The sequence below is a fragment of the Cherax quadricarinatus genome, chromosome 1, assembly GCF_038502225.1.
Source record: "Cherax quadricarinatus isolate ZL_2023a chromosome 1, ASM3850222v1, whole genome shotgun sequence".
Taxonomy (NCBI): Eukaryota; Metazoa; Arthropoda; class Malacostraca; order Decapoda; family Parastacidae; genus Cherax; species Cherax quadricarinatus.
The window spans coordinates 5685106-5712605 of NC_091292.1; the positions used below are offsets into that span (position 1 = coordinate 5685106).

Sequence of the window (27500 nt, forward strand, 5' to 3'; positions counted from 1 at the left end):
GAAAGCGCACCTCTTTCTAGAGCTTATGACCTGATTGATCATACTGTCACTCTTGATTTATTGAATATAAGCCTCAGTATTCTTTTAAGTGTCGTTGCTGTGTATATGGTTTGATGTGAGAGTCCTTATGAATTTCTCAAAAACAGGCACTTAAGAATTATAAAATCCAAACTTTTCTTTTTTTTTCCAACAAGTCGGCTGTCTCCCACCGAGGCAGGGTGACCCAAAAAGAAAGAAAATCCCCAAAAAGAAAATACAGTGGACCCTCGAGTTTCGGCAGCCTCGACTTTCGTGAAATTCGACCTTCAGCGAGTTTTTTTGGCAAAATTTTGCCTCGAGTTTGGTGATTAGACTCGTGTTTCGGCGACCGTCCAGTACCCATCCGTCCATCACCACACACACCAAGCCAGTCTCCCACGTCATTCACGCTCAGTGTGCCATTGTTTACCAACACGTGACCATCACCCCGCGGGTTCATACATTTCATAATAATCCATTGTTTTTTGTGCTTGCAACTGCTAAATAAGTCATCATGGACCCAAGGAAAGCTAGTGCAAGCCCTTTGGTAAATAAAGTGAGGAACACGATCCAGAGGGATTTTGAAGGGTTTGAGGCAGACCCTGTCCCTGCCGACCCTCTGCCTGTTGTGGAAGGTGTTGTGGCATTGGGCAAGTCCATGGGGTTGGAGGTGAGTGACAGGGATGTGGAAGAGTTGGTGGAGGACCACAGGGAAGAGCTAACCACTGACGAACTGCAAGAGCTTCAACTGGAACAGCATCAGACCACAGCTGAGGAACTTGCTTCAGAGGAGGAAGAGGTAGTGGATGAGGTGCCTTCTTCAAAGATTAAGGAGATTTGTGCCAAGTGGAATGAGTTGCAAAGTTTTGTTGAAAAGTATCACCCTGACCAAGCTGAAACAAGCCATATCTGCAACATGTACAATGACAGTATTGTGTCCCACTTCAGGAAAATCTTAAAGAAATGCCAGAAAAAGACCTCTCTGGACAGATATTTTGTGCGACAGGGGTCCAGTGACTCTCAAGTTGTTCCCAGTGGCATTAAAAGAAGAAGGGAAGTAACCCCAGAAAAGGACTTGCTACCTGAGCTCCTAATGGAAGGAGATTCTCCTTCCAAACAATAGTGTACACCTTCCTCCTATCCCCTCCTCCCATCTTCCATCCACCCAGAAGTCTTCAGTAAAAGTAAGTGTAATGTTATTATTTTTTATATGCATGTACTTGATTTCTCATAGATTTCAGTATATAAATCTTAATTTAATTTGAAAAAAAAAAAAATTATTTTAATATTTTTGGGTGTCTCCATGGGGAAGTGGAACAGAATTAACCACACCCCGGCCGGGATTGAATCCGCGGTCATAGAGTCTCAAAACTCCAGCCCGTCGTGTTAGCCACTAGACCAGCTAGCCACAATAAGATTCGTCCAACTAGGTATATTTCTACACCATAGGAAGGTTAGCACAGGAACCACTGTGACCACAAATGCAAGTTTTTACAGACGAATCTCCAGCTAGCGTGGCCGTGACGAACTCTAGCTCAAGTCCCTTCACTGCCGTCAACATGACTCACGAAATCGTAATGACACGATTGCAAACAAACCATACCCCGGGGTATGGTTTGTTTGCAATCGTGTCATTACGATTTCGTGAGTCATGGAACAGAATTCTTCCTCCGTAAGCCATGCGTGTTGTAGGAGGCAACTAAAATGCCGGGAGCAAGGGGCTAGTAACCTCTTCTCCTGTATATATTACTAAATGTAAAAGGAGAAACTTTCGTTTTTCCTTTTGGGCCACCCTGCCTCGGTGGGATACGGCCGGTGTGTTGAAAGAAAGAATTTTTGGGTGTCTGGAACGGATTAATTTTATTTCTATTATTTCTTATGGGGAAAATGGTTTCAAGTTTCGTGAATTTCGACTTTTGCCAGGCTCTCTGGAACGGATTAATCACGAAACTTGGGGGTCCACTGTACTTTCATCATTCTACATTTTCACCTCACTCACACAATCACTGTTTTTGCAGAGGTGCCTGGAATAAAACAGTTTAGAAGTATATACGTATAAAAATACACAATATATCCCTCCAAACTGCCAATATCCCAAACCCCTCCTTTAGAGTGCAGGAATTGTACTTCCCATTTCCAGAACTCAAGTCCGGTTATATAAAATAACCGGTTTCCCTAAATCCTTTCACGAAATATTACCCTGCTCACACTCCAACAGCTCATCATGTCCCAAATACCATTCGTCTCCATTCACTCCTATCTAACAAGCTCACGCACATTTGCTGGAAGTCCAAATCTCTCGCCCACAACACCACCTTTACCCCCCCCTCCCTCCAACCTTTTCGAGGACACCCCCTACCCCGCCTTCCTTCCCCTACAGATTTATATGCTCTCCAAACTTATTATTATTTTATATTTTTTGATTAATACATCAGCCTTCTCCCACCAAGGCAGGGTGGCACGAAAAAGAAAAACTTTCATCATTCACTCCATCACTGTCTTGCCAGAGTTGCACTTACACTACAGTTAGTAAGTAAGTAAGTAAGTAAATTTATTCAGGTATACACAATACAGTTACATAGAATTATCATACATAGCAGCATATGTGTAGAGAACCTAGGATAACCCAAAAAAGTCAGACAGAGTTATACCCCTCCTTCAGAGTGCAGATACTGTACTTCCCATCTCCAGGACTCAAGTCTGGCCTGCCAGTTTCCCCTGACTCCAAACCATACCACGGGCGGGGATAGAACCCGCGATCAGAGTCTCAAAACTCCAGACCGTCGAGTTAGCCACTGGGCCAGCTAGCCACAATAAGATTCGTCCAACTAGGTATATTTCTACACCATAGGAAGGTTAGCATAGGCACCACTGTGACCACAAATGCAAGTGGTGCATATGCTAACCTTCCTATGGTGTAGAAATATACATAGTTGGACGAATCTCATTGTGGCTAGCTGGTCCAGTGGCTAACACGACGGTCTTGAGTTTTGAGACTCTCTGATCGCGGGTTCTATTCCCGCCCGTGGTATGGTTTGTTTGCAATTGTGTCATTACGATTTCGTGAGTCATGTTCCCTGACTCCCTTCATAAGTATTACCTTGTTCACACTCTAACAGCACGTCAAGTCCTAAAAACCATTTGTCTCTATTCGCTCCTATCTAACACACTCACACACGCTTGCTGGAAGTCAAAGCCCCTCACATACAAAACCTCCTTTACCTCCTCTCTCCACCCTCTCCTAGGCGAACCCCTACCCCGCCTTCCCTCCAATACAGATTTATACACTCTCGCAGTCATTCTCTTTTGTTCCATCCTCTCTACATGTCCGAACCATCTGAATAACCCCTCCTCAGCCCTCTAGATAATAGTTTTGGTAATCCCGCACCTCTTCCTAATTTCCAAACTACAAATTCTCTGCATTATATTCATACCACACACTGCCCTCAGCCTTCTCCTTGTTGCAACATTCACCACCCATGTTTCACACCCATATAAGAGTGTTGGTATAACTATACTCTCATACATTTCCCTCTTTGCTTCCATGGAGAAAGTTCTTTGTCTCCACAGGCTCCTAAGTGCACCACTCACCTTTTTTCCCTCATCAGTTCTAAGATTCTCCTCATCTTCCACAGACCCATCTGCTGACACATTCACTCCTAAATATCTGAATATATTCACCTGCTCTATACTCTCACCCTCCAATCTGATATCCAATCTTTTGTCACCTAATCTTTTTTGTTATCCTCATCACTTTACTCTTTCCTTTATTCATTTTTAATTTTCTTCTTTTACATACCCTACCAAACTCATCCACCAACCTCTGCAACTTCTCTTCAGAACCTCCCAAAAGCAGTGTCATCAGCAAAGAGCAACTGTGACAACTCCCACACAGCATTCATTTCTCTTACAACCCCATCTATAGATTGAACAACCATAGTGACATCACACATCCTTGTCTAAGGCCTACTTTTACTAAGAAATATTCTCCCTCTCTTCTACATACTCTAACCTGAGCCTCACTATCCTCGTAAAAACTCTTCAGTGCTTTCAGTAATCTACCTCCTATTCCATACAGTTGCAACATTGCCCCCTTATCCACCCTGTAATATGACTTTTCCAAATCCATAAATGCCACAAAAACCTCTTTACCCTTATCTAAATACTGTTCACTTACATGTTTCACTGTAAACACCTGGTCCACACACCCCCTACCTTTCCTAAAGCCTCCTTGTTACTCTTAATTCTTTCAATAATAACTCTACAATACACTTTTCCATATATACTCAACAGACTTCTTCCCCTATAATTTTTGTACTCTCTTTTGTCACCTTTGCCTTTATACAAAGGCACTATGCATGCTCTCTGCCAATTCTTAGGTACCTTAACCTCTTCCATACATTTATTAAATAAAAACACCAAGCATTCCAAAACTATATCCCCACCTGCTTTTAACATTTCTATCTTTATCCCATCAATCCCAGCTGCCTTACCCCCTTTCATTCTACCCACTGCCTCACAAACTTCCCCCACACTCACAACTGGCTTTTCTTCTTCCTTGCTCTATACATGAAATCACAGCTTCCCTATCTTCATCAACATTTAACCCTTTTAGGGTCCAGAGGCCAAATTTCAAAGTGTGCACCAGTGTCCAAGAATTTTCAAAAAATAATTTTGTTATTTTTTCTTATGAAATGGTAGAGAATCTTTTTCTGAAAGTAATAAAACAAAAAGTACAAAATTTGATGGAAAATTAACGAAATTATGCATTCGTGAATTTTGATGTGTCATCGATATTTATGCATCGGCGATTTTGCCGACTTTTACTCCCATTTTAGGCCAATTACCTTATTCCAGTCGATCAAATTCTTAGGTATTTCACTAGTATCACTTCCATTCTTTCGATTGAGCACAAGAAATCGCCAACTCAGCTGTTTCAACTACAAAATAAATTGACTAGAAATTGGTAATTTGGCCAATTTAGTGCAAAGTTCAAAATAGGGTCCAGAATAAACAATGCAGGCATTCCTGGCACTAAACTAACATTTCCTCTGTTCATTAGTTATGTTTTCAGGCTTTACAAATGAATTCCATTTTAATTTTTAATTCACATAATGAATTTTTATTCAAATAAAAAAATAGAAGATTTACTGTCATGCAATATTGTAATAATTGTATAAATAATATCAGCACATTTGTGAACGTATATTAGACCCACCAGCTGGCGTGTATTAGACGTGTGAGGTCATTTATTTATTTTTGAACATTGGCAAAAATTTAATATTTCCGCTACTTTGAGATCAGTTTCAAGCCATTTTCAACACTAAAAACCAATCAAAATCATCTCTGTTTCTGTAGTATACCTTCCAGTCTATCAAAAGAGACCAAGAAATCGCAAATACGTACAACCATGAAAAAAACATACGAAAAAACACTGCAAAGTTGCTGCTTTAATCGAAAATTATGATCTCAGTTTTTTTTCCTCTCATTATGCACTGTGTGCTGCAGGATTTGTTTTATGTGGTGCACACATACCACATAGATGTATTCTCTCATATCTAGGCCCAAATTTACCGCTCACAGCTTATCATAGTGAGCTGAGCTCATGGCATAGATCTACGGTTTGGATCCTCAACATAAAGCCGTAGATCTACAGCACGGACCCTGAAAGGGTTAGCAATTCCTCAAAATATTCCCTCCATCTTCCCGATACCTCTAACTCTCCATTTTTAATAACTCTAATCTCCTATTTTTAACTATTATTATTATTATTGTTAAAATGCTAATGTCATATGTTCAAATGGCTATAGTCTGATTGTTGTAACCTGGGACCCTATAGTTTACTAAACCTGGACAGCTACTGCACACTAGGCAAGTTTAGATAATATAATAAATTTCTGCTCTAGAAGTATTAAGCTGTACTATTATTTCTACTACTACAAATACTAACAACGAAAATAATAAAAAAAACTCACAGGGTCAAATTCTGTTATCATGATAAAAAGTGACTGGAGAGTAAAATCCAGATCTGGAAACCAGCGGCTAACGCACCGGCTTCTTTCATGTGCTGTGGTCATTCGGTAAATGGTTTCCACAATGGTGGCTTGAGTATCATAGTCACCAATTTCTTGCAGAAGACTTGGCAGATGGACACTACAGTAAATGAAGAGATAAAGAAAAAGTAAACAAAATTAAAATTTATACTGTATTGTCAGAACCCTGAATATGCAATAAGGTAATTCTATACTGTTAGAAAGGTGGAGTTGGCATGTTGATTTATAAAGCATTAGAATGATCTGATTAATCAGCCTCTTAAATAAACAGTTGCTGAAACCATTATCAATTTTATGCTATCTGGCTATAATCCTGACTAATTTACTCTCAATACAAAAATGTAAAGTTAGTTACTTACAAAACACAAACCATATTCAAGCCACTTGTCGTATGTCCTAGCAAATACAGATGAAAAGAATTTTTTTTTTAACACGTCGGCCATTTTCCACCGAGGCAGGGGTGACCCAAAAAGAAAGCAAAACCCAAAAAGAAAAAGCTTTCATCATCATTCAACACTTTCACTATCACTCATACATAATCACTGTCTTTACAGAGGGACTCAGATACAACAGTTTAGATGTCCCTCCAAACTGCCAATATCCCAAACTCCTCCTTTAAAGGCAGGCATTATACTTCTCCTTTCCAGGACTCAAGTCCGGCTAACCAGTTTCTCTGAATCCCTTCACAAAATATTACCCTGCTCACACAACAGCTCATCAGGTCCCAAAAACCATTCGAAAAGAAAACTACCTCCGCCACTTATATCAAAAAAATATGCTGGATCCTTAGTCAGCTAAAGGTTAAGAGATATGAGGAGAGAAATTAAAGGAGCTAAACCTGATGGCACTGGAAGACAGAAAGACCATGTATGACATGAAAATGACATACCAAACAGTGAGAAGAATTTAGAGGGTGGAGAGGAACAGAAGGGCCCTCTACTTCATTTTTTTTTTTTTTTTTTTCAACAAGTCGGCCGTCTCCCACCGAGGCAGGGTGACCCAAAAAAGAAAGAAAATCCCCAAAAAGAAAATACTTTCTAGACTGTTGTATTCTGAGCACCTCTGCAAAAACAGTGATAATGTGCGAGTGTGGTGAAAGTGTTGAATGATGATGAAAGTATTTTCTTTTTGGGGATTTTCTTTCTTTTTTGGGTCACCCTGCCTCGGTGGGAGACGGCCGACTTGTTGAAAAAAAAAAAAAAAAAAAAAAAAAAAAAAAAAAAAAAAAAAAAAATGAAGTAGAGGGCCCTTCTGTTCCTCTCCACCCTCTAAATTCTTCTCACTAAATTCTTCTACTTCATGTTCACAAATATTTCCCACCCCATCACCACCTTAAGGTGATCTAGTGAGAGAAGGGGTGGTGTAGTGAAGTAGTAGTAATGAAAATTTTCAGACAGTATGAGATGGAGATGGACAATATTAAAGCTTCCCTGTGTTAAAATAAAAAAAGTAAACCATCCTACTTTGTGGAACTGGGTCACTTTTTATTGGTCTATAGAAAATGCACATAAAGGACCTTAAACATACAGTAGACAGAATTACTTTTTATTAAGAATGACATATTCAAGTATGAATTCTGGCCATAATGTACACTGCTGTGTAAATATGGTCTGAGAACCCTTAATGATAAGGTTAGTATTTGTTTTATAGCAGTATTATTATACAGTACTTAACTCACGAAATCGTAATGACACGATTGCAAACAAACCATACCCCGGCCGGGATTGAACCCGCGGTCAGAGAGTCTCAAAACTCCAGACCGTCGTGTTAGCCACTAGACCAGCTAGCCACAATAAGATTCGTCCAACTAGGTATATTTCTACACCATAGGAAGGTTAGCACAGGCACCACTGTGACCACAAATGCAAGTTTTTACAGACGACGGTCTGGAGTTTTGAGACTCTCTGACCGCGGGTTCAATCCCGGCCGGGGTATGGTTTATACAGTACTTACATTAGACACACACCAAGTAATAAACATACAATCAATTTCTAACCTCAAGAAAAGTAAGTGCTTATAAAACTCACAAAAGATCACTGCAGTTCTTCCTGAAGGTATCACGAGCTTCATTTGGGAACAGCTTCATTAGTTCATTGAGCTCCTTTAGGCATTTACTCCTAAGATTTATTGGCTTAGTTGAATCTAAACTGGGCTTCATTAAACTTCTGCCCATATCACAAAAGTGACTTGAAACAATATCTTGATGATATTCAAGGAGGCTCTGAAAAAATTCAAGTGGATTTATTTACTTTCACAATACATGTTTAAGTTATAAGTACATAAAAATACAAGACATACACTCATACTATTGTGCCTACTACAAATACAGAACATTAAATTCTACTAAAGTTCTCCTTGATAGTTACAACAGAATGTAGTCACAATACAAGGCATAAGGCACTCTTCAACATCCCTCGTGTTAGTCTCACACTATGCAAAAATGCTATGCGCACAAAGTTTCCAAATATCTGGAACTCTCTACAGGAACCAGTAAAGGATCCCCTGACTACTTATGAATTTAGGACTTTGCTAAAAAAAAATCATCCTATCTCTCAATACTAACCAAATCAACCAAAACAACTTCTAATTAGTTATAGTATGTGACCTCTAGGCTATTAAACATCTGCCAATCCATGAAATATTACTGCCTGAACAATTAATTGTAATATTGCTTTTACTGTGTGCAACTACAAGATTATTATTCTTATAAACCTCCACCTTGACTACCTCGCATTAATATTAAGTTTAAATAAGATTGTAATCAAGTTAACCACTAGTATCTTGTCTAGTTTTAAGTAGTTTCTATGTACTATTATCATGTCTAGTTTTAAGTAGTGTCTATGTACTGTTATCTTGTCTAGTTTTAAGTAGTTACCGTGTACTAGGATTAGTCTGCCCAAAATGCCCCGGCATGATAATGGCTTTCTTTGTACTTAGCAAACCAAAATTGTAATTACACATTGTAACCTTTACAAAGAAATCTTTATCTTTACCTTTATATCACTAATTTCAAAAGTTAAGCGATCAGCTGAACTACCGATACATCGTACAAAGAAAGTTGTATACTATGTAACAGAAAAGTAATGAATTTTATATATTTGTTAAAAGTACAATTCCTGCTTTACTCTTCTATCTGCTAAATGGTTCATTTACATCACCCTGAATAACAATTTTCGTCGAGAAATAGTAGAGATTACTGATCATGTCTCTATGCATCTAGATGCTGAGGGGTGTTGGGTAAGACTGTGTGTCACCAGGTTTTCTAAGTTTACACAATAATTTTTCTCTCACTTCAGTTTTACAGAAAGCTCAGTAGAGGACTGTTCTGGCACTGGAGTAAGCTCCTCTTATTCATGCTCTTGATGCTAGTTAGAGAAAAGCTATTTGTCTTATATGTGTACCTAGCCTCGCATCCAATCTTGAGCTGTCAGCATCCCATTGCAGAGTTGTATCTTAGATTGCATTTTAGCGGTAAAAAATTTGAAAGCTGTATAAACCCTCTTCATATATGATTTTCTCATTAGGAAATGCACTGGTCTCTTCTCACTGATGTCTGTTGCTAATCCTAAATTATAATACCTTGCTCCCCCAGTGACCTCTCCTATTAAGTAGTGGCCATGATATGAAAGGCTTCAGGTAGGCCTATATAACATAATCTTGAGATACCCTTTTAATATTCCTTTCCATGAAATAGGCTGTTGACCCATAATTACCCTACTGCATATCTCTTACAAACATATCATCAGGAATCCTCTCCAGATGCCTAAACTATGGTTGATTACAGTATAAATCTTGATTTGTTTCACATCAAATCTATTTTTCTCTGCCATCCCATATATTCCACGAAATTCTCTTTTGCTTATTTCTTCCACACCTACATGTACCACATACATTCATTAACTAGTTCATATCAACAGCCTTGGATACTTCCAGCAAGTCTTGAATTTTCTTACACGAGCATTTTACTTTGGATGCAATTTCCAACAAGATTAATTTTCTAGCACATTTGCATAACTTTCTTCCTGGATGTGACCCACAAATCAGTTAATATATATATAGTATATGTTAGGAGAGGGGAGAAACAATAAACCCAAATGATTCGCTGAAATACTTATTGCCTTTTTTTCTTATTTAAAGTGATTTCATTTCAGACAACAGTTCTCCTACACCTTAGATTTTAAAAACTTCTCATGGTTACTACACTTACCTTTTCAATCCCAGTGTTGAGATATAAAAATATGCAACAGAGATTTAGTACAAGTCAAATAAACTTTACAAACCATTTTTAGTACTTACAAAAAACAATGCAGCTAGAGCATGCCATAACTGGTGTTGGAAAGACTCATTCTGAGGCTTTTTTGTTGCTGCAAAGTTAATCATCTGAAGATAAACCTCAATGACTGTATCAAAATTAACCTCTTCATTGCTACTGGTAGTTGAATATGAGGTCAATAGCTGCACCAAGTAACATGCTGATGGCACATGTTCCAGATCAGTTACCTATAAGAGTTTTAAATAGAACGTTTGACAATTTTTTTTTATTTTTTTTAACCTCGCCTCGGTGCCTATCTTTTGCCAACCCAAAGAAAATGCATTAACCTTTCTGGAGGGATGGGGAGGTTACTGTTTGGGGTGTCATTCAAAACGTCTGCACACTTCTGGCAAGACAGCTACTGACACAGTGACTGAATGAATGACAGCAAATGCATATTCTCTCTTTTTGGGGCACCCTACCTTGGTGGGAGACAGTCAGTATGTAAAAAAAATTAATGTTTTGAAGAGAACAATTTTTATAGAATGTTAACTTTTCTTCTTACAAATGCATACCACTGGCTTGAATGTTTTACAATTAGTGCACATCCTATTGTGGGGTTATTTAATACTGATAGAGCAACTCCCAAGTAACAACTAAGACTAATAAATTTCCAAAGTCACTGCTGTCAGCTAGGCCTGTATAAGCTGTATAATGTACTTGCAGAAATAAAGATTGTTATTATTATTATTATTAAATACTTATCTAGCAAATGTGGGATGGGATTGCATATAGCTCTGGGGTATGTTACTGTATGATAATGCAAACAAAATAAGTGTTAATTGTTCAGAAGAACATGTACTGTATATAGCTTGTAAATGCCTTTAATTGTTTAACAAATTTAATTTTAAGTCAAATTAAATTGTAAATTACAGGTCGGCCATCACTAATCCGGCATCATTGGGACCTGTAGTATGCCGGATTAGTGAATTTGCCAGATTACAGAGTGGTTAGGTTAGAATACGCTTAATTAACCTATCAATAGAGACTACTATATCTTCCTCATTTTCATAACTGCTTTCTTCTCCACTGGCTTGCTGCTGTGTATTTACAGCCATCTGCACAATTTCTGAGTCAGTATAATGATGAAATTCGAGTCAATATAATGATTTGAGTCAGCATAATGATGAAATTTGAAATTATGATAGCCAAAATTAGTGCCGGATTACTGATGGAACCGGATAACTGATTGCCGGATTAGTGATGGTCGACCTGTACTTCAATTTTTATAGCCATTATATCTAGTATACCTGGAGGGTATTCCGAGGGTCAATGCCCCCGTGACCTGGTTCACGAGGGCATTGACCCTCATGGTGGGTCAGGGCCCAATCAACCAGACTGTTACTGCTGGCCATATGCAGACAACATACAACCACAGCCCAGCTAATCAGATATAAACACCTAAGGGCTGTGGTTCATATGCTGGTCTGTACGTGGCCAGCAGTAATAGCCTAGGTGACCCTCAGAATACCCTCTAGATATACTCCATGTATACTAGGTTTTCCTCCAAAACATTGTGCAGAATGTTTTGAATATATTTTAGCAAAGCAAATTGCTATGCTAAAATTGCTAGCTCAAGATGCCAACCATGTAATAACTTTATTGCTAAGTTCTCATTAAAGTGTGACTGAAATTATGTGCATAACTAATTTTTGTAACTTTATATTTAAGTTAACCCATTCACTATAGCACCTATAGTATGTATATTTAAAAGAAAACAAAAATTATTTATTTCAATATTTTATATTTAAAAATTAAAAAAAAACTGGCAAAAAAAAAAAAATCAAATTCTTTCATATTATAAGGAGTACAGTCTACTGTATAGACCACTATACTGTACTATGTGTGCTAAGGTAAACAGCTGGCAAACAGTTCAGTTTAATAAAAATCAATATTTATTACAGTTAGCCAGTACCTTTTGTGTCCACAGTAAAACTGCTCTACTTCCATCGGGAAACCAAGAAGGAAGTTTCTTCCCTGATGCTGCTTGGAGCAGAATATTTCTTAATGTACTAAATAATTCATCTGCTGATTCAAGTGAGCTGAGGATGCTCAACAAACTCACTCTCTTTCTGTGGGGATTTTCATCTCGACTATTCATTGTTGATATCACCTAACAAACTGAAACAAGCATTTAAAAACCTCCTTTTTTATGGATTATAGTAATATTTCAGCCATCATGCATTGTGTTGTAAAAGCTTAGCAAATTATACTTCAATACGTCTGAAAAAAAAAACTTTCTTAGAAACCTTGTACAAATACGACATGAGTTTCCCATCCAAAAAGAAAATTAGTACTGTAATCAGAAAATGTATACAGTATTTGGATGTAGAGGAAATAGATCTGTAAATAAAGGACCTATATAATACTAATTTAATATGCAGATGTAATGTTCAAGATAAAGACATTCTGTAAAAGTATTCATAAACAAAAATATGATAAATACATTATGGACACAAGGATTAGTAGTACATTAGCTGTCTTTATCATAAAGATTGCATAATTACCTAATAAATGTCTGGAATCCAATCTTGAATACCTTCAGAGCTAGAGATGTTACTGTTATGCAAAATATATTTTAGTCTAAAGATATTAATATCTTGTAGCTATGCCTAAAGCAATGTTCTAATGAACTTCAATGTTTATTAGTGTAATGAAGGCATCAATTATGAAGAGCTACACATTGTTAAAAAGAGTGGACAGTTGTATTATGTCTAGTTTCAGTGGCAGAGTCATGGGGGTTATGGGGGAGCTAAGGTGGTTAAAGCTCCCACCAGATGCAAATATTTTTCTATATTTTTTCAGCTGCTGGCTAATTTTCACTGTATTATACTGGCCAATGACCATGAAAGCACAACAGTTAAAGAAATTTTCCATGCATACCAAAAAACATGTTTTTAAAAATTATTTCTTAAGTTTTCAGCATCTTATGATGTTGAAATCCTTGCTGTGCCTCTGAGTACTAGTACAGTATGAGAAGGAATTGGTAAAGCAAAAGTAAAAATGTTCAGTTAAAAAACTAAAAACTCAGCTCAAAACAACGTCATCAATTAGTGCTGTCATGCATTGCATTACTAAACATTTTTTGTCTGACTTCAGGCTTGTATCACTGCTGTTAAGGCAGTAGTGAAAAATTTAGAGGCACATACAGTGCTCATCACTTAAGTACTGCAATGTGCTGAGTAATACCTTAACCTGGAAGGTTTGTCAATGAGATAATGCAATGTGCTGAGTAATACCTTAACCTGGAAGGTTTGTCAATGAGATAATGCAATGTGCTGAGTAATACCTTAACCTGGAAGGTTTGTCAATGAGACAATGTAATTAGAAACAGGAATGTAAGGATTCCTTAAGGCTATTGGGTGCATCTTAAGTGCCCTACAGGCTTGTGTGGTGGATGGTTTGTGTCCATGGGAGCCCTGTACCGAGTGGTCTTGAGAGCCAAGTCTGTTGGACATTTCTGGCTATTGACTAATTAATATGGGCAGGAATAAGGCGCTGATGACAGAAGACAATTGCAAAGATCGAATCCATCAGCATGTGTGTGAGCATCCAGTGAGGATGTGGCTGCATCGGTTCCTTGAGGACAATGTTGACGACATACTCACATCAAAAGCACATCCAGGGAAGCCTTAAAAAAAAGAAAAAAAAAATACTAATGTTAACTGTAATAACATACCTAGAATTGCTCTGTTATTATGTCTGAATCTTTCATGCAGAGCAATGAAGGGATTTTATGCAAAACTCTGCTGCTTGCCACACCATGAAATCTGCTGCTTGGTAGCTTCATGTACCAGTACTAGGGGGAGAGAGCACAACTTCGTAGTTACCTGGAGAGGGTTTCCGGGGTCAACGCCCCCATGGCTCGGTTTGAGACTAGGCCTCATGGTAGATCTGGGTCTGATCAACCAGGCTGTTACTGTTGGCCGGAAGCTGACGTACGAACCACAGCCCAGTTGGTCAGGTACTGACTTTAGGTGCCTGTCCAGTACCTTCTTAAAGACAGCCAGGGGTCTATTGGTAATCCCCCTTATGTATGCTGGGAGGTAATTGAACAGTCTTGGGCCCCGGACACTTATTGTGTTGTCTCTCAATGTACTCGTGGCGCCCTTGCTTTTCACTGGGGGAATGTTGCATCTCCTGCCGAGTCTTTTGCTTTCGTAGGGAGTGATTTTCGTGTGCAGGTTTGGTACCAATCCTTCCAGAAGCTTCCAAATGTATATTATCATGTACGTATCTCTCACCTGCTTACCCACAGTCAGTGGCCAGGCTTCAAACACCTTTTATTGTACAGCAATAAAGGAATGGAACAGATTGCCTGCACATGTCAAAGCATAAGCCAGTTCAAGAAGAAAGCCAAAAGGTGCCTGATGAATGTAGTGACAGAAAGAGAGGAGAATGATTTTTTATTTTTTTTAGCTAACACACATGTAAATATAAATAACAAATTTTACCTTATTCCTAATATATCTCCTTTATAGTATAATAATAAGGTATTAAAAGGACCCCAATGGAAATGAGTCACTTTGTCTGACTTTTTTGGATTTTCCTAGGTTCTTTACACTTATGCTATGTATGATAATCTATGTAACTGTGTCTGTGAGGTACCTTTCTTCAATGACTGGCCAGGATATTCCCAAGACTTGAACCCCATTGAGAACCTCTGAGCTGTTACAGAGATATCTAGGGAAAGGATATCAGTTTATCCCAATGGCTTTAGGATGCCATACATGAGTTGTAGAGGAATTTATCCCCCAAAATCTTAAGAATGTGTGATAACTACTTCCTAGACAGATAAAAGATGTCCTAAGGCACTAAGAATGACCTATTTTGTGGTTATGGTTTTAGAGTGGGGGCTGGTGTACTTGAATGATGAGCACTGTAATGGGTCTAGGACCTGAAGCCCAACATTTAAATGGTTAAACAAGTCAACAGTTATGAGTTTTGCACAAGAATTTGTTACATACAGTACTTTAAAAATTAAAATAACCATAAATATGATAAAGTGAGTCATCAAATTTTAAACGTTTACATCATACCTAAGGCAATGACAAATGCACTTTATTATTATAATTATATTCACGGGGATAAACGTTAAATCCATAAGGATCATACAGCACTTGGGAAATAAAAAAGAAAGCTCCAATTCATTAGATCAAAGGCCAAATTTATTTGAAAGCTACTGGAAATACAAAGCATTTCAGGCAGTGTTAAAACTACATTATTATTTTAATTATTGTTGTTGTTATTACATTCATAGGGAAGCACTAAACTTGTTAGGGTCATACCTCCTCTCCTAGTAATGAATTACTGTTATACCCATAGGAGAGCGCTAAATCTGTAAGGGTCACACAGCACCTGGGGTATGAGAGTCAATCAGGTTCTATCCGAGGGAGAGTAGCTCCGATTTCTTGGATCAAGTTCCTTTCACCTTCCAGGCATCCTCGAAGAATTTACTACTATTATTATAATCAAAAGAAAGTGCTACACTTGATTGGTTAATAAGCGTGCAGGATATTATTAGGAAGTGTAAACACTTCAATAGGCCCAGTCCCTGGACCCATTGTGTACCTCTATAATCTGTTAATACCTTTGTAACTTGTCATGATTGTGACTAGACCTACCTGGAGTTCATTACCTTTGTAAAATGTGAATTCATTACCTCTGTAACTTGCTCAGCCATCAAAACTTTGAGGCCAAGTCCCTGGACCCATTATGTACCTCTGTAATCTTTTGACTACCGCCCACAGGATGGGTATGGGGTGCATAATAAACATATTAAACTAAAACTAACTAGCACGACCTAACTTTTCAGAACTTGAAACGGGAATCATCTCCCGGCTATAATTTTAAGTGGTGACGTGCAGTCTGAATAGGGATAGCTTATTTAATAGTTGTGGCGCACTCTGGTTCTCGAGCACAATATTCCCACCAACTTTCTAATACATGACACAAGAAACATGGATTGTCAGGAGAATGGCCAAGGCTCATGGGAGACCTGAATACAACTCTACAAGCTTGAGGGCTGGAATAAAACTCATTACCAAGCACAGCAGAGTATAATTACCCTCAGGGAGGTAACATTGACGTCTTGAAGGATTCAAAAAGGTAAAAATGGCAGTGTTGAAGATAAAGAAGAGATACCCGACAGCAACTCTCCCTCCATCACTCAAAACACTGACCCAGCCATTCATCCTTACACTAATTTTTATATGAAGTCGAAAAAAAAGAAAAAAAATAATAAAAACTCAGTTTAAATATACGTATTTAATTATTAGAAGTATTACCTGCTTCTCTGGGACTACTGAAATGTAACGAGTAATGCCTAAGAAACTCCAATTATTTTTTAGCTCTTCTCCTTTAAAATATTAACGCAACACTCTAACATAAATGTACAGTTTAAAATAAATGTTTTAATTATTATGAATAGTAGAATTGTATTATTAATACTAATATTATTACTAGTTTCATTAAAGTTTTAAGCTTTGGCGGGTAAAAGTTTAGTGTTGAGTGATGGCGGTAACCAGAGGGTGTGTTGTGCTTCTCAACATTCATCTTCTCTCCTCTCCTCTTCTACGTTGCTTTCTCATCTCATTTCTTATGGGTTAATGCGCGAATGATTTTGGAAATTTTGGTTTGTTGTGAAAAGCCCAGCGGTGGACCAGCATGACGAGGCTAGCGAGAAATGTTGCAGAGGTTGCTGCAGCAATGTTGGTTGTGGGATGCTCTTAAAAGTGTGTTGAGCTCCCCTCACAGCGCTGGATGACCCTTGTGGGTTTAGCGATTGGTATTAATTTTAATACACAGCTCTCAAGGGATGGTCCTAGATGCCGGTGAGGGGCTCTTGATCCAAGGAATAGGAGTTTTGTTCCCCCTCCCCATGGATCGAACTGAATTAGTATTTTATAACATGTAAACCACACAATATCCAAATCCTGTAAACCCCACGTTGTAACCCTTATAGAGAATAAACTTGATTTGATTTGATTTGATTCTACCAGGGGTTGTTTTAAATGTCCTGGTGTTCATGTGAAGCTGAGGGGCTCTAAATCCAAGGACCCCTCAAGGGAAGTTCCTTGACGCTGGTGAGGGGCTCTTGATCTAGGGAATTGGATCTGTTTACCTGGAGAGAGTTCCGGGGGTCAACGCTCCCGCGGCCCGGTCTGTGACCAGGCCTTCTGGTGGATCAGAGCCTGATCAACCAGGCTGTTGCTGCTGGCTGCACGCAAACCAACGTACGAGCCACAGCCCGGCTGGTCAGGAACCGACTTTAGGTGCTTGTCCAGTGCCAGCTTGAAGACTGCCAGGTATTCGGTATCCAGACCAGAGCTTTGGTGAGATGGGTAAGGAAGAAGGATGGGTAAGGATAGAAATTTTGGAAAAGGGTGGGAGGGGGGAGAGAGGTAGGATATAAAAGGTAAGTGGCCCAACCACTTTGGTGTAATTTAAAAAGTGTATGTGAAATGATAAGATATTCTTTAAGAGGTATAAGACTAACCCATCAGTCACATAGATATAACAGAATATAAGCACATGACTCTGAATTGGTAGTAATTATACAAGTTGCAATTGCTTTTTTTTTTTTTTTTTTTTTTTTTTTTTTTTTTTTTCGCGATTGCACAACGGATATTTATGCGACAGTGAAGGCAATAATTTTCTGGCCAGTTTATAAAATTCAGTGACAATGGCTTCTTACAGGTGGTGTCCAGCCATAGTAAATAGCATAATTTTTTCATTAAGTTGTTATATAAGATGTCTCCCTAATTGGGGGCGATGATGTACTCAGTATACATAGAAGGGTTCTGGTGTTACCCAATCTTCTTCATCAGGGAGGTTGCTCAATATTATGGGTCGAGGGTAATCATCTTTATGTATAAAACGACAAACCCTCTGTGGGAGAGTCATTTTTTGAGTCCTGTGAGGAGGAGTATTGATGCTATAATCCGTGGTATTTACCACTTGTATAGGATGTTCTCTATCTGGCATGTATAGTTCTTGCATTGTATAGAGTTGTTTCTTTTTTAGGGTGTCAAGGCGTACATTTATGGCTGTAATATCTTGTATGTGTAAATCCGCCATTTTTACTCTGTCTCTCCTCCTGGTATCGGTAATGAAGCGAAGAGCTCTATTCTGGACCCTTTGTAACCGTAGCATATTTGTCTTAGTTGTTAATGACATTGGGACACAAGGGTATTCAAGTATAGGTCTTATTAACATTTTATACAGATGTTTTTTGACATGTTGAGGGGCTTGATTGAATCGAAAGAGACTGCTAAGACCGGCTTTGGCTATGTTGATCTTTTTAGTTACATGAGATGTTGAGTGGAGCAGCCTGTCTATTTCGTATCCCAAAATCGTGTTAGGGTTTCTAATGGCTACAGGTGTACCTCTGATGGAGATACCTCCTTTATCGTCAATTGTTGATGCAAAACATCCTATCGTGCTAACAAGGACCTTGTCAGGATTAGTCGTAATTCTCCACTTCTTTTCCCAATTAGATGTTCGACGAAGTTCAATATTCATTTTTTCTATGACTCTCTCATACTTGTATTTTCCTGTTACCGGAGTTGATGAAACGACATGAATAACATCATCTGCAAACTGTGTCACAATCGTATCACTAAACTCTGGTTGAGGAAGGTCATTCACATAAATGTTGAACAGAAGTGGACTGAGGCAAGAACCTTGTGGGACACCAGCCGTCGGTATAAAAGGCTCAGTCGACCTGCCATGAAAGGTGGGAATGATTTTTCTTTGAGTTAAGAAATTATATATTACTCTGAGGAAAGTCCAATTATGGTCTGGTAGGTCAGTGAGTTTGTATATAAGGCCATCATGCCATAAGCTATCAAAAGCTTTATGAACATCTCTGGTGGCAATTAAGGCAAGATTGCCCTGATGTTTTAGACTTGCTACAGTATCGAAAATAACATTTATTGCATGATTGGTGCCTCTATGTGTTCTAAAGCCAAATTGCTTTTCAGTAAAAAAGTGATTAAACTCCATATAGTAGTTCAATCTGTTGGAAATGACCTTCTCAAGAACTTTTCCAGTGACTTCAAGTAAAGATATAGGTCTATAGTTCCCAGGTTGGTGAATGTCTTTATTGGGCTTACCTAGAAAGATCATCCTAGCAGTCTTAAAAACCACTGGAAAATGTCCTGAGGCCAAGATGGCATTAAAGATATTTACCAAAGACTGTTTACAATTTCTGGGAAGGAACTTTATTTGTTTCATTGTTATTCCAGAGAGGCCAGGGGCTCTATTACGCATTCTTCCAATAACCTGGCTCATCTCTAGTAATGTAATAGGTCTAGTAAACGGGTGGGTATCTTCAAGAGTTGAAGTATCGATGGAAGGTAGTGGTTGTAGATCATCCAAGTTCTCATCTCTCCATTCATTTACCAACTGATAATGATTATTGTTAAACTGACGACTGTGATTGTGGGAGAGAATTTTCTCCCACACGTCACCCATCAAATTAGCCTGGTCCTGTGGATCGTCAAGTTTAATTTCAACTTCTTCATCATCCTCATCAGTGAAGGTATGAACTAGGTAGTTAGGAGCCTTGTGCTTTGCCCCTAAAAGTTGTCGGATCTTACTCCAAAAGTTTGCTGGTTCACGTTTATCCTGATTAGCTTGAAAAACTAGCAATTTCCATAAGTCCCGTTTATGATGACTAATCAAGTTAATTAATTCTTGCCTTAATCGGTGCAGTGTAGCTACTGGTGGTTGTCGCGTTTGAAGATGCCTTCGACATTCTGCTTGACAATTTCTTGACTGCCAGGGGTCTGTTGGTAATCCCCCTTATGTATGCTGGGAGGCAGTTGAACAGTCTCGGGTCCCTGAATTGAGCCTGAATACCTTCCTCCCCCCTTACGGGCGCTGTATAATCCTACGGGTTTAGCGCTTCCCATGATTATAATAATCTAAATCCAAGGAAGACGATCTGACCTTGGATTGAACCAGACAGCCTAACATTCCCCCGGACTGTATGGTTCCTTAACTTTGTTCATTTTTTTCCTATATTAACTTTCACGGCGCGCATAACGGAGATAAAACACCTCAATTACTGGGAGCGCTTGAGGTTTCTAAACCTGTATTCCCTGGAACGCAGGAGGGAGAGATACATGATTATATACACCTGGAAAATCCTAGAGGGACTAGTACCGAACTTGCACACGAAAATCACTCACTACGAAAGCAAAAGACTTGGCAGACGATGCACCATCCCCCCAATGAAAAGCAGGGGTGTCACTAGCACGTTAAGAGACCATACAATAAGTGTCAGGGGCCCGAGACTGTTCAACTGCCTCCCAGCACACATAAGGGGGATTACCAACAGACCCCTGGCAGTCTTCAAGCTGGCACTGGACAAGCACCTAAAGTCAGTTCCTGATCAGCCGGGCTGTGGCTCGTACGTTGGTTTGCGTGCAGCCAGCAGCAACAGCCTGGTTGATCAGGCGCTGATCCACCAGGAGGCCTGGTCACAGACCGGGCCGCGGGGGCGTTGACCCCCGAAACTCTCCAGGTAAACTCCAGGTATTCTATATTTACCTGGAGAGAGTTTCGGGGGTCAACGCCCCCGCGGCCCGGTCTGTGACCAGGCCTCCTGGTGGATCAGCCCCTGATCAACCAGGCTGTTGCTGCTGGCTGCACGCAAACCAACGTACGAGCCACAGCCCGGCTGATCAGGAACTAACTTTAGGTGCTTCTCCAGTGCCAGCTTGAAGACTGCCAGGGGTCTGTTGGTAATCCCCCTTATGTGTGCTGGGAGGCAGTTGAACAGTCTCGGGCCCCTGACACTTATTGTATGGTCTCTTAACGTGCTAGTGACACCCCTGCTTTTCATTGGGGGGATGGTGCATCGTCTGCCAAGTCTTTTGCTTTCGTAGTGAGTGATTTTCGTGTGCAAGTTCGGTACTAGTCCCTCTAGGATTTTCCAGGTGTATATAATCATGTATCTCTCCCTCCTGCGTTCCAGGGAATACAGGTTTAGAAACCTCAAGCGCTCCCAGTAATTGAGGTGTTTTATCTCCGTTATGCGCGCCGTGAAAGTTCTCTGTACATTTTCTAGGTCGGCAATTTCACCTGCCTTGAAAGGTGCTGTTAGAGTGCAGCAATATTCCAGCCTAGATAGAACAAGTGACCTGAAGAGTGTCATCATGGGCTTGGCCTCCCTAGTTTTGAAGGTTCTCATTATCCATCCTGTCATTTTTCTAGCAGATGCGATTGATACAATGTTATGGTCCTTGAAGGTGAGATCCTCCGACATAATCACTCCCAGGTCTTTGACGTTGGTGTTTCGCTCTATTTTGTGGCCAGAATTTGTTTTGTACTCTGATGAAGATTTAATTTCCTCATGTTTACCATATCTGAGTAATTGAAATTTCTCATCGTTGAACTTCATATTGTTTTCCGCAGCCCACTGAAAGATTTGGTTGATGTCCGCCTGGAGCCTTGCAGTGTCTGCAATGGAAGACACTGTCATGCAGATTCGGGTGTCATCTGCAAAGGAAGACACGGTGCTGTGGCTGACATCCTTGTCTATGTCGGATATGAGGATGAGGAACAAGATGGGAGCTAGTACTGTGCCTTGTGGAACAGAGCTTTTCACCGTAGCTGCCTCGGACTTTACTCTGTTGACGACTACTCTCTGTGTTCTGTTAGTGAGGAAATTATAGATCCATCGACCGACTTTTCCTGTTATTCCTTTAGCATGCATTTTGTGCGCTATTACGCCATGGTCACACTTGTCGAAGGCTTTTGCAAAGTCTGTATATATTACATCTGCATTCTTTTTGTCTTCTAGTGCATTTAGGACCTTGTCGTAGTGATCCAATAGTTGAGACAGACAGGAGCGACCTGTTCTAAACCCATGTTGCCCTGGGTTGTGTAACTGATAGGTTTCTAGATGGGTGGTGATCTTGCTTCTTAGGACCCTTTCAAAGATTTTTATGATATGGGATGTTAGTGCTATTGGTCTGTAGTTCTTTGCTGTTGCTTTACTGCCCCCTTTGTGGAGTGGGGCTATGTCTGTTCTTTTTAGCGCTTCTTTTTTTATTATAATAATATTCTTATTCTATCTCCTTTTTCTTTAATTGAGGTTTCTTGACGCTGGTGAGGGGTTCTTGATCTAGGTAATTGGATCTTGTGTTCTGGTTCCCTGATGTGAGCCTGAATACCTTCCATCCCCACCCCCACATGCGCTGTATAATCCTACGGGTTTAGCGCTCCCCATGCTTGTAATAATTTTCTTTAATTGATTTCACACAGTTGATTTACTTAGCTGTTTTAATTTTTAAGGTCATGATCATAACTACGCTACGCTGTATGAACCTTGTAGGTTTAGCGCTTCTTTTTTATTATAATAATCATAACTGATTTCTAATGTAAGTTGCAGCTAGGCATTAAGTAAGATATTACAAGGACCCAAGTGGAAATAAGTTACTTTTTTGGGTTATCCTAGGTAATTTACAGGTTACTATGCATGATAATTGTACATATGTGTACCTGTACTTAAATAAACTTACTTAGTTTATCACACCTTTATAAATGTAATAAAGGTGAAGGGCTTTTGGTCCGTGGAGTTAGATCTACCCTCTCTTGCCCTGAATCAAATCTGCCTCCGATTCCTCAGGCAGTATATGACCCCTGCAAGTTTAGCGCTTCCAGTATTTCTCGGTTTTGACTAGATAAATTGAGGTTTCTAGCCTAATATGAACCTTCATTTTTCATATTTGCTCTTCATCCTGTTAGAATATGATAGGTTTTTACTAGAAGTTGTTTGTCTTTATTCTATGTAGTGTACAATGTTTCACAGTACTCGTTGCTTGAATTTATAATTTGGTTCTTCGAAATGCCCTATTTTGTACAGTACTGGAGTACTTTAATATGCTTGTTCCACACTCAAGACCGGATGTTAGTACCTTCCAGGATGATTGCTATCATTCACCCCACAACTTTCTTTAATTTTGATTCATTAAATATAGGTTATTTTGTTGGCTCTGCTCTTGGTGTATATTACTGTACAACTGCTTGTAATGTGTCAACGTATTTACAGGAACTGGCAGACTCCTCTTGAAGTGGCGCAACCACCCGATGATGATTTGTCACAGCTGCCTTCCCAGCTGCCTCATCAGGTTTGTGCTGCCCTGCCTGGTCAATCTTTATCGTTCTCAGAAGCCATAAGGTCAGTGTGTTTGTAGGGGTGATGTTATCAGTGGTGAGAGCACTGGACTTTCATTCGCAAGGTCTCGGTTAGCTTGGTGGCTGATCCAGCCCACCTAACAGAAAAAAATTACCCGTCTGTATGAATAAGACATGCACAATCAAAACATTATTGAAAAACACCCTTAAGGAGGTGCAAAGAATTTGACTTGATTTCCCCTTCCCCCATTAATAAAACGATATTTAAGGAGACGTCTCATCACTGAGCGCCTTTTCAATCTTACTGCGTGCAGCAAACAAGAAATGTCTCCGTCCACAAATGTCTTGATTGCGCATGTGTCTATTTCCAGTCTATCGGTCGGCATCCCTCAGGGAAGGTTCCTTAATGTTGGTGAGGGGCTCTTGATTTAGGGAATTGGATCTGTGCTCCAGTTCCCCGAATTACGCCTGAATGCCTTCCATATCCCCCCCCCCAGGCGCTGTATAATCCTACGGGTTTAGCGCTTCCCCTTGATTATAATAATAATAATATCGGTCGGCATTAATATACCTGTACTTGTACTACTTGGGTGTAGTTTGCCAGTTGTGGGTCTCATCGAGGGATACAAATTTTAAAGTGTTGGGAAAAAGGTACACGCTCATCGCGGTTTGCCTAATGATGTCAATAAAAAAACGGAATGGGATTGGTTACGAGTGATCCGCTGGAGTCATTGTTTGAACACCTTTTGTTCACAATCTACGTAAAGGACATTGATGAGGGAATAAAAAGCAACATAAATAAGTTTGCGATGACACTAAAATAAGGCGTCAAATAATTTATGATGCGGACAAAAAGGCTACAGCGTGACCTGGGATAGGTTGATGTGGTCGAAGTAGCAGATGAAATTCAATGCAGACAACTGTAAGGTTTTAATCTTAGGAAAACAAAATAACTAAGGCACTAATAAGCTAAGTATTGTAGATTCTAGTCAGAGTGAATGCGAAAAAGATCTAGGGGTTCTAGTTAGCAGAAATTTAAACCAAGACAACAGTGCATAAGTATTCGCAATAAAGCTCGCCCGATTACCATATGGAGAAAACATCTGCAATAAATCTAATAGAATTCTTGGCTTCATATCAGGAATTAAATATGAGTCCTAGGTTTTCAACTTTATATATCTTTGGTTAGTTCTCATTTTGATTATGCTGCTCAGTTCCATTCTCCATAATACAGAATGGACATAAAACGCTCGAAAATTTTCAGAGAAGGATAACGAAGTTATAGATAGATACGTAGTTTATTAAGACATGATACATAGTTGTACAAGGAATTATAGTCGTTGGTGTACATGCCAAAAGCCCCTTGATTCCATGTATCAAATTTTTCCTACGAAAATAGACTGAAGGTACTGAACTTGCATTCTCTGGAAAAGCGTAGAATTAGGGAAGATGGGATTGAAATATACAAATGGAAAACAGGAATAAAAAAATGAGATATAAATAGCATTTGAAAATTTCTTAACCATGCCGGGACTCGCAGCAATGGATTCAAGTTTGAGAAATTTGGATTTAGAAGGAATAATAGGAAGTACTGGTTGGGCAACAGAGCTGTAGATGAGCAGAACAAGCTCCCAGGTAGTGTCATTGAGGGAAGAACAATGTTATGCCAAATATCAGGAATCATCCGGCGAGAATGACATTGTCTACATTTTTTTTAAAGATTTAGAATGGAAGGGAAGAAAAGGGTTATGATTAAAGCTTGCAAACAGATAAAATGAATATATGAATGGGAAATAAATAAATGCTGAAAATATATAATCAGGGTAAAATTCACTAATGAACTGAAATTGGGTAAATTTAGATTTATGAAGGATATGGGAGAGTATTGGATTGTCAGTAGAGTTGTAGATGAGAAATAAATTTCCATGTAACATTGAAGTAAATATTCTTGAAAGATTTAAAAATAGTGAAGAGTAAGCCAAATGCTATGAGTATAATAATAATAAATAATAATACTGTTTGGTGCAGGTATGGGAAGATGTGTCGTCGGGCTGGCGGCCAGGGAGCCTCCAGCGGGAAGACCCACAGTTAAATTTTGTCAGCGACGGCGGTGATCATGTTCACCATGTCTCGTGGCAACAAAGTCACCACCACTCGCATCATAGGCAGAATTCAGTCAGGTAATATTCAGTTTTTCTAAAGTTAAACCTCACCACTAGCCTATATAACTCCATGTAGGTGCTGTAAGATTTTGCCTTTAAAATTAGTAAAATATCGTTACACACACACACAATGGGCAAATAAAGTCTTTCCTTGGTTGTCAAGGCACTTTTTAGGCCTTGTAGCAATAAGCAAATATTGTACTACTATGTATCTCATGATGGATTTCGCGTATTGTTCAATATTTTAATTTCAGCAGATTTACAGAATAATCAGTACGTGATTGTAACGGTTTGATTTTACCTTTACACACAAATTTGTAGCATATTGAGTAATGCGACTGTAACAGTTTTAATTTAATACATACCTTCTGATAGGGTCAACTGAACATTATCTTCTTATTGCAGTGAGAGTCGACGTACAGCATTAGAGGATAACAGGACCACAGCCGGCATGCTAAGACCTGTGTCCGAAATACGTATCCTTTTTTTTTTTTTTTTTTTTTTTTTTTTTTTTTTTTTTTTTTTTTTTTTGCAGAAATAGTGAGAAGTGGAGATGAGAGAGAAATTTCCTGTACCTACGGCAAAGGAAGATAGCGAAAATTACAAGAGAGGAATGGAATAAGACCGAATGACTAGTGAAGTCTGACGGTGTTGATAAAACAGATGAAAATAAAGTATTGAACGTGAGCAAAGACAGTATCTGAAAAAAGTCAATTGATTGTAGTGTAGGAATGAAATAATGTATAAAAGGAGAGAAAGAAAATATGGACTAAAATATGACTGTATAAAATTAGGATATTCGAGCGTAAATAATCTATGCTCAGCAGATATTACATTAGTAATGCTGCGAATGATTTTTTTATGCCAAAAGAAAAAGTGAAAGACTGAAAGTAAGTTAGCAACGAAGCTATTTTACTCATCCTTTATCATCTTATATCTTTGGCGGAGGGAGGGAGAGTTGCCTTGGTGGTGGTGAAGGGCTCTTGATCTAAAAAATGGGAACTACCCTTCCGTTCGATCAAACTTGATTACATCAGTCCCCTGGCTCTGTATGACCCTTACTGGTTTAACATTTTCCATGATTATGATAAAGCAAATTTGACCTTGACTGACGACAGCGGAGCGGTACCGTTCACTCTTCTCCCAGTTCCCGTACTTCAACATCGTCCAGTCAACAGTGTTCCAGGATGTATTTCACTCAGGTGAGAAATTAGTCCTCTATCTCACACCCGTCAGTATGTATTCAGTGCCTAATTAAGAATTTACATGGTTATCAGCCATAACATTTGTAAATCCCCTTCAAGGTAGGATCTCAGACGCCCGCAAGGAGCTCTTGAGCTAAGGAATTAAACCTTCCTTCATGCGCTATATGCCTCCAAGGGTTTAGTGCCCACATGAATGTAATAGTAATAACATTAGTAAATGTGTAAAAAGTTCATTTACATTATTTTAATATTTGCTTACTAACAGCAACCGTCCAGCAGTAAGACTGAATTTAAGTGAGTTGCACTAGTTATACCATCTTGTCAGTGAGCAGTAGTAACGCATAGTGAATATTAAAAAGTGGTGAATATTGTCAGGCACTGGTTTGGCTCGTCCAGCGATAACTAATGAAACCAAAAGGCATTGGCGACAATTATCTATGAGACGAGAGAAACATTTGGGACCATATTTAATGGTGTGGTGGGTCTCCTTACCTCTGGAGTGAGAGCTGAAAATCTGTGGTGTGTTGGCGGACTTCTTAGCAATCGCCACTATCTTGGCGCAACATATCAAGGAAGTTCTGCAAGTCAGGTCGTAACAACC

The 27500-nt window shown here is 39.2% G+C and overlaps 3 protein-coding genes across 6 annotated transcripts in view; 2 read left to right on the plus strand and 1 right to left on the minus strand.

Moving 5' to 3' along the window:
• LOC128690837 (uncharacterized) overlaps positions 1-16578 on the minus strand; it is a 480921-nt gene extending 464343 nt beyond the window's left edge. For 2 of the 4 annotated variants that reach the window (XM_070089601.1, XM_070089495.1), the window contains exons 1-5: positions 16451-16578; positions 12299-12504; positions 10368-10571; positions 8099-8292; positions 5994-6171 (exon numbers count right to left, since the gene is read on the minus strand). In XM_070089601.1, coding sequence (XP_069945702.1) covers positions 5994-6171; positions 8099-8292; positions 10368-10571; positions 12299-12484 — 762 coding nt within the window. In that variant the 5' untranslated portion in view covers positions 12485-12504; positions 16451-16578. Of the gene's footprint in view, positions 1-5993; positions 6172-8098; positions 8293-10367; positions 10572-12298; positions 12505-16427 lie in introns of all 4 variants that reach the window. The other 2 variants (XM_070089551.1, XM_070089646.1) reach the window with 2 other exon arrangements.
• The window catches only part of Bet5 (blocked early in transport 5), a 550922-nt gene that overhangs the window by 213428 nt on the left and 309994 nt on the right, over positions 1-27500 (plus strand). The gene's annotated exons all lie outside the window — the stretch shown is intronic.
• LOC128705167 (probable ATP-dependent DNA helicase HFM1) overlaps positions 16906-27500 on the plus strand; it is a 163062-nt gene continuing 152467 nt past the window's right edge. The window contains exons 1-5 of the mRNA XM_070086427.1: positions 16906-16913; positions 23447-23525; positions 25561-25712; positions 26100-26170; positions 26813-26896. Of these exons, the coding sequence (XP_069942528.1) occupies positions 26146-26170; positions 26813-26896 (109 nt within the window). The 5' untranslated portion in view covers positions 16906-16913; positions 23447-23525; positions 25561-25712; positions 26100-26145. The remainder of the gene's footprint in view (positions 16914-23446; positions 23526-25560; positions 25713-26099; positions 26171-26812; positions 26897-27500) is intronic.